This window comes from Talpa europaea (genome assembly GCF_964194135.1).
Source record: "Talpa europaea genome assembly, chromosome: 12".
In the NCBI taxonomy this organism is placed as follows: Eukaryota; Metazoa; Chordata; class Mammalia; order Eulipotyphla; family Talpidae; genus Talpa; species Talpa europaea.
Window position 1 is genome coordinate 79,203,107 of NC_140079.1, and position 7,794 is coordinate 79,210,900.

At 55.0% G+C, this 7,794-nt stretch overlaps 1 protein-coding gene across 2 annotated transcripts; it reads right to left on the reverse strand.

Moving 5' to 3' along the window:
• Nucleotides 1-321: 321 nt before the first annotated feature.
• TMEM120A (transmembrane protein 120A) lies at nt 322-5,831 on the reverse strand. 2 transcript variants are annotated; one of them, XM_084250882.1, is made up of 12 exons: nt 5,531-5,831; nt 3,849-3,967; nt 3,505-3,621; nt 2,196-2,255; nt 1,890-1,985; nt 1,722-1,811; nt 1,465-1,530; nt 1,313-1,374; nt 1,125-1,217; nt 928-992; nt 762-830; nt 322-678 (listed from the first exon to the last, which is right to left on the reverse strand). In XM_084250882.1, exons 1-12 carry the CDS (start codon nt 5,609-5,611, stop codon nt 565-567), a joined length of 1,032 nt encoding a protein of 343 aa, XP_084107008.1. In that variant the 5' UTR covers nt 5,612-5,831; the 3' UTR covers nt 322-564. The 2 variants fall into 2 exon arrangements, with proteins under 2 accessions (XP_084107008.1, XP_084107007.1); XM_084250881.1 differs by having other exon boundaries at nt 3,505-3,675; nt 3,837-3,967.
• Between the last annotated feature and the right edge of the window lie 1,963 nt (nt 5,832-7,794).

Below are 7,794 nucleotides of genomic sequence, written 5' to 3' on the forward strand. Positions count from 1 at the left end.
GGCCCACACTTTGTGAACACCTCAGGCCCTCAGTGGCTGAACAGAAGGGGCATTTCTCTCAGCTGAGCTGGGGCCTGGTCCTTCTACATGATTTTCAATGAATGTAAATAATTTTAAATAACCTTTGGCCCTTGGAATAAAGTCCTGTTTTCTGTATTTGCCTGGTTATTTCTTGAGCAGGGGCCTCCCCCTGGAAGTACTTAACTCAGGCCCCAGAGAGACCACAGCTCAAGATCACCAACAACTTGTGCCAGGGTGGCAGAGAGAGTCACCAGGCCCATACCTGAGTCTTGGGAGAGCACACACCTCCAGCCACCTCTGTGCCTCTTCCTTTATTGAGGCCACTGGCCCCCAGCGCCCCACAGAGTGGGGACACGGGCCAGATCTTCCTCTCCGGCATAGCCTTTAGGGCCCACAGAGCCCAAAAAACCCAGGGAGCAGAAGAGACCCTCCCAAGAAAATGGGAGCCCCCACCCCTTCAAACAACACATGGGGTACAGAAGGCCCCTTCCAGGCCGGGGGTGCTGTAGGGAGTCGTGTTGGCTGACAAGGACAGGCCCAGCCTCATTCATTCTTGCTCCCGTGCCTCTGACTGTGGAATTTCTGGTGCACGACCCTCAGGGTGGTGAAGAAATTGCCGAGGAAGAGGATGAGGAAGGGGAAGCCACACATGAGCACCTGGGGGCAGGGGAAGGAACGAGAGTTAGGAGGAGGGCTACGATTGGGGCCTCCAAGCATCTCTTCCAGGGTTCCCCGCTCACCTGCCACTCCTTGCACTCGGGGTCCCGGGCCAGGTTGAACAATGTCAGTGCATTAAAAAGCTGCCAGAACTGAGGAGACAGGTAGAGAGGGGGTGTTAGACAGAAGCCAGTCCCTGCTTGAGCCCAAGGTCAGGAAGAGACAGATGGACACACAGCTCCAACTTACATGTCCAAAGAATAGAAAGGGCAGCAGGAAGGTGAGTCCCCGCCACATCCAGGATTGGAAACCCTCTGCGGGGAGAAAGGGTCAGGGCGCAGAACGACCAGGGAGAGAGGGACACCATCACGGGGCCCGGTGGAGGGAAGAGGGACGTCTTCCCAGTCCCCGTCAGGATTCCCAAGGGCGGGCCACGCCAGACTCACCCACAGTGAGGTCCATGGTGTGCCTCTCCCCCAAGGCCCGCAGGCGGTACAGGCAGCCGCTCTGGTAGTAATACTGGAGGAACTGCACGAAGCCTGCGAGCGGGCACATCAGACTGGGCTGGGGCCCCAAGCCCTTTCCCACCCCTCCCTGTGGGCGAATCCCGAGCTGGGACTTCTGAGACACTCACTCTGGTACATGGAGAAGGACAGGAATTGGTTCCGGAACTTCTGGTACATGAGGCCGTCGGGCCTAAGGCAGAAAGCAGAGGTAGGTGTGAGGAGGCCAGCTCCCTGTGCAGACTCCCTCGCTGAGGCTCAGAGTCCAGGTCAGGGCACTCACCACGTCAGCATGACTCCCGACAGGAACGTGGAGACGTAGTGATGGAAAACCCACCAGCCTTTGATCCTGTACGAGGAAGCCACTGTCAGGTTCCCTCAGTCCCCAGATCTGTGCTCGGAATGGGGCCAAGATGGGAAGAAACCAGTACCCCAGCCTGGTTCCTGCTTCGCTGTGGTCACCCTCGCCCACATTCTGGGGTCACTCCAGTGCTTCCCCACTCCACCCCCCAATCTGGGCTGGACTCTGCCGTCACCCACCGGGAGCCATTGTTGATGAGGATGCTCTCTCGGATGGTCAGGGTGCAGTAATACCAGACCAGCAGGAAGTTGAAGGTAGCATCTGTCACCCTGGGGAAGGGCACAAAGGGTAGGTGCCAGAGGGCCTGGAGAAAGAGCAGGGTCTACCCCGAGCAGTGGGACACCCACCTGGAGTTGAGGAGGAAGCGGCAGGTGAAGGAGATGAGGATGAGGATTATGGTGAGGTAGAGCTTGAACTTCTCGTACTCATCTTTGTAGGCAAACCTAGGAGGGCACGTACTCATGGGACAGACTGGAATGCTGGCAGGGCCCACCCTCACCTGCACCCCTGCTGTGGACACACTTCTGGGGAAAGGTATGGGGCCAGCATGGGTAAAATAGCCCCTGAACCTCAAGGCTTAGCCAGGGAGTCAGGGCAGAGGAAAGGATCCCAGGAGGTGGAGAGGGGCTGAGACCCAGTCCATCACAAATTACTTAGCCTGCTTGCTCAGGAGTGTCACGTTGACGTTGCCCAGAACTAGGCTCAGGTACAACCTAGGGGGAGAGGAGACTTGGTGAGGAGGGGCCCTGACAGAGAGAAGCCAAAGGGGACAGTACCCCAAAGGGGCCAGGCCAGAGTCTGGCCTTCCCATGGCCTTGGCTTAGGGTTCTGACCTTGGAGATGCTACAGACCAACTCCACAGGGATGCCAATGCCCGCCTTTCTCCTGGCATGCTCACCAGTCATGCTCCAGGTTAAACCAACATCCCCCACCTCCCAAATTCCCTGCCCCAACCCAAGCACCCCACCTCAGTGCCCAAGGAAAGCCTGGCTCCCTCACCCCATGGAAGCTGTGCCTGCATCTCCGACTACCCCTGGGACCCAGGTGTGGACCCAAGGTGTGTGCATGACCACCTTCTACCTCCTGCCCCATAGCTTCTGCTCGCTCTGAGAAACTTGAGCCTTGAGAGCCTTCCTGAGAAACTCTGGCTGAATTCTCCCAGACCTCTCCGCAGGCAGATACACTCATGCTTTCCCATACAAAGTAAGACACACACCCAAGCAAAAATCACCCTCATGCTAAGTTTTAGGTACTGTTTCTACTTACTGGTTTCTCCTCCTACTCACAGCGAAACTCTAGGAAAGTTACCTAAACATGACTGTCTCCTCAGCTCTGTCATTCCCTATATCGACTTCCACCTCCCCCTTCCCATGGAGCTGTTCTCTCCAAGGTCACCCTGACTTTCAGGAAACATTTTCTCGTCCTGATCACATTTAACCCCAGGGCCATCTGATCAGAGGCTACTGGCCACTCCTTTCTTGGCTTCTGCAACTAGCTCTCTCCTGCTTGTCTTGCTACCTGTAGTCTGGTTTTTGTTTTTTTTTTTTCCCATGCAACACTGCTGGCTGCCCTTCCTCATCAGTGATTACAGCAGGTCTAAGCACATGATGACCCAGTGCTGCAACCTGGCTCCCCTCTGGTCTCCCTACGCCCACCTAGTCCCACCCCAGGCTCAGCCACCAGACCTGCTGTCACCTTGTTGTGTTCGCTGTGTCACTCATGAACACCAACCTACTTCAGGAGGCTGGATCTAACCTCAGCTCATGCGCTGTCTTTCCCTTTAAAGCACCCATCATGGCAAGTTGTCACTATCACTGAGCTAGTCACCCTGAGGTGTCTTGACCATCCAGCCCAGAGTGAGTTCAGGGGGCATTTACTGACCAAATGACCAAGCAAAGGAAAGCTACACCTTGGGACTCGCTCCCAAAGGTAGCGTGAACAGAGCTGGAGAAGGCATCTCACCCATTCTTCTTGGGCAAATAGGCCTCCATGTCAAAGAAGAGGCCTTGGCGTTCCTTGATCTGGTTCTCCAGCTCCTGCGAGGCCTCCTCTGACTCCACCGGGAGGGAAGGTTTGCATCTGCAGATGGGGCCACAGAAGTCACAGTCAGAGCAGGAGGCCCCAGAAATCACACTTGTCACCTGTGGGCCATGAGGGCAAATGGTGCCCAGAGATGGGAGAAGCCATGCTCAGGGATATTCACGGAATCAGCGCCAGCACTCTACCCCACCAGGTCAGACCCCCACCCCTGCCAAAGGTGGGGAGGAATATGGGGTGGGGGTGGGAGTGGACACAGGGATCCTAACTTCTTCAGGACAAGGGCCAGCTCCTGGAGCCGCTTCTTTTGCCGAGTGATGGAGCTAGTACAATTGTTTTGCAGCTTGGTCAGCTCCTCCAGCTTCAGGCGGTACAAGCGGTGGGTCTCCTGGGGAACAGGTGGGGAAAAGACACAGACTGGTTGGGAGTGTCACCGATTCAGAGCCTGCTGGGCAGGAGGTGGGGTACATGCTCTTAGGGACTCCTTGGTAGGGTCAGAGCAGGAGACGGGACTTGCTCCTGTTCAGAGCCCACCCTAAGGTTGTTCTCCCCTAAGGAGGCAAGATGAGGTTCCCTCTGCAAGCCCAGAAGCTCACACAGCACCCCTCTCCCAGAAACAAGCTAGTTTCCTGACAATTTTCTGTCTCAGTCCATCCCTAGTTGTCCTATCCCACCCACAGATTCACCTTCTAAACCAAGCAGACTACCTAAAACCATCTCCTACCCTCTCAGATCCTCCTGCCTTGCCAGCCTGCAGATGCAGGGGGCTGGGCTTGTCCAAGATGCCTTCTGCTCTGGCACTCCCAGGTGATCAGGATTCATTTCAGCCCTTGGACCTCCTGCTAGAAGGCCAGTCCCTCTAGCCCTCCCCCAGCACCTTTGGCCCAAGCTTCCCAGAGCACTTTGCCCTGGTGGGTGAATCCCAAGCAGCAGGAGCCTGGAACCTGGGCAAGGGGAGGTCTGAGGAAGGCCTGGCAAGAGTTGAGGCCAGGCTGGGAGACTAGGTCTGATCAGGACTCCGAGGAGAAGCACTAAGGACAGCAGGCTTGGCTTCAAAGCAGACAGGAGAACCAGCTCAGGAGAGGTAAAGGTCAGATCAAGTGCCCAGCTGAGCTGGGTTCTCCCTGACTGCATGTTTCCCATATCCAGGAAGGGCCCTGACATAGCCACCCCTCAGAACCCAGCATGTACCACCTCTGTCCACTCCCAGTCACTGCCCTCTCCTGGCTGAAGGTGGCTGGCAGCCTCCTCCCTAGCTTCCCCAAAGAACAGAACACTGGCCCACACAAGCGAGATCCTCCCTTGGCTCAGGGAGACGCAAACCCGGCCAGGTGCATGCGGTCGGTCCCTGCAGAGTATGACCTGCCCACTCCTCCCCTCAGTCTCGGCGGCAGCAGCCGCAGGCACCGGTCTTCTTGGGCGCTGTCCTTCACCTGGGCTGACCCCGCCCCCATGGGGAAGGCAAACCACCCAAAGACCATGGCTCCGTGGCAGCACTCAGGCCAAGACAACGTTGCCCAGAGGAGGGGACAGCGCTGCAGGGGTTCTGACCCAACCGGGCCAGCGCTCACGGCGTGTTTGCTGAGAGACTGACTCAAGAGTGGGCCTGGCCGGCTGACTCAGGCGGCCGCCCTCCCGGAATGGGATGGGTTCCGCGCCTCCTCCTAAGGCCCTGGCTGGAGGGCCAAGTGCGCCCAGTTTGGTGGGGTTCCACGGGGGTTGCAGCGGCTGCGCGGGGCAAGGGTGCCAACGCCGGACAGTCATTAGGGGCCGAGAGGAGTGTAGAGTTGGCGACACCGGGGCCGAGGGCCTCGCCACTCTCGGAAGCAGCTCCAGGGGTCCCGATCTCTGACCCGAGCTCCCAGCTCCCAGCCCCAGGGGCACTTGACCCTTGACCCCAAGCCGGAGAGACGTGGCTCCGGGACGGAGGGGCGCCCGCTCCGGCGCTCACCTGGATGCTCTGGAAGTCCAGCTGCAGCTCCTCCCAGTCCCGCAGGCAGTCACCCAGCGGGCCGGGCGGCGGGGGCTGCATGGCTGCCGGGCCGCGCTCCGACCAGCCCAGGGTGAAGGGCTGAGCCGCAAGCCGGGCCAGTCCCCGGCACCTCCGCCGCCGCCGCCGCCGCCCGCTTCCGGGCTCGAGACGCCGCCCGCCAATGGGAGGCGGCCCGGGGAGGCGAGCGCGCTGGCCCCGCCCCCTCCCTCAGCCAATCTGGCCCCGGGGCGGGGCCGGGCCGGGGCGGGGCCACGTGTCCGGGGCCGATGGTCGGGCGACTCCCGGGCCGGGTAGGGCTGCGGGGACGGCGCCCCTCGCCGGGCTCCAGGGGCCTGGCGGCCGCGTGGTGCGGCCAGCAGAGTCCCGGGCTGTCCAGCTGGGAGTGAATCGAGGCCTAGGGAGGTCACACCTGCCTCAACCACTGCCCTCCTCGGCAACCTGCAAGGAGGGGCTCCTGAGCCGCCTTCTCCACTGGGTTTCACCGCAGCCTCCTCGCCGTCTCCCTTCACTCGGCCGCCTAAAACACAGGCTAGTCCCACCAGTGTCCCTGCCAAAAGCTTCCCAGCGGCTCCACTCGGCTACCTGTATGGGCCACTGACCTATACAGCCTTTGCTCTGTAGCCATCCCAGGCTCTGTTCCAGCTCAGACTGAGTCGTGCCAGCACTTCCTGGAAAGTTCTCACTCCTCTTGCGAACCCCCACTATTCCTTGAGGGCTCCCTCTTCCATTGGGAGGGCTTCTCCACTCCTCTTTTAAAGAGTCCTAGAAGTCTCACTCATAGCAGGAATCTAGAAAACTTAAATAAGGGACCAGGAAAATGAATAACTATAAGAAAGTGAAAATCAAAATCAACAAAAAACTATGAACCAGAGACACTTTTTGGGGGGTGGGGGCCGGGAGAGGAGGGATTGGGGTCAGAATGGGGGGTTTGCAATTGTATGGGGGAATATAAAAATAAAATTTATTATTTAAAATAAAAATTAAAAAATTAAAAAAAAATAAAAATAAAGAGTCCTAGAAGGCAGGAAGAGAGTCATCTCTGTTCCCAGTCCCTGCGAGGTGGCTGGGAGTGTTTGCTGAATGGGCACAGACAGACATCAGAAATTCTCAATTAGCCCCTGTGCCCTCTCCTGACTCCACACTTGTTCAGTGGGTGCTGACAGCGATGTGAACAGTGCTCAGAAAAAAAACTCTCTTTAAGATTTGAGGAATCTTTAACATCCAAGGAATCCAAATAGGAAAAGAAGAAGTCAAACTATCACTATTTGCAGACGATATGATATTATACATAGAGAACCCCAAAAACTCCACAGAAAAGCTAATTCAACTCATCAATCAGTTCAGTAAAGTGGCAGGATACAAAATCAACATGCAAAAGTCAGTAGCCTTCCTATACACAAACAATAAATCTGAAGAAGAAGAAATCAAAAAAACCATCCCTTTTGTTATTGAAACAAAAAAAATCAAATATTTGGGAATAAATCTAACAAAAGAGGTAAAGGACCTATACAAAGAAAACTATAAAACACTGTTAAAAGAAATAGAAGAAGACACAAAGAAATGGAGAGACATCCCCTGCTCATAGATTGGAAGAATAAACATTATTAAAATGGCCATCCTTCCAAAAGCAATATACAGATTCAATGCTATTCCAATCAAAATTTCAATGTCATTCTTCAAAGAAATAGAACAATTATTGATGAAATTCATATGGAATCACAAAAAACCCCGAATAGCCAAAGCTCTCCTGAAAAAAAAAGAAGGGAATGGAGGCATCACACTCCCAGACTTCAAACTATACTACAAAGCCATAATCATCAAAACTGCATGGTATTGGAACAAGAACAGACATACAGACCAATGGAATCAAATAGAAAATCCAGAAATAAACCCACAGATTTATGGTCAACTAATCTTTGACAAAGGAGCAAAGACTATGCATTGGAGCAAAGAAAGTTTGTTCAATAAATGGTGCTGGGAAAACTGGGTCGCTACATGCAAAAGAATGAAGCTTGACCACTACCTCACACCATACACAAAAATCAACTCAAAATGGATTAAAGAACTAGACATAAGACCTGAAACCATAAAATATATAGAAGGAAATATAGGCGAAACACTACGTGATCTGCACATCAAAGACATCTTTACAGACACATCACCCAAAGCAGTGATAGTGAAGGCAACGATAAACAGCTGGGACTACATCAAATTAAAGAGCT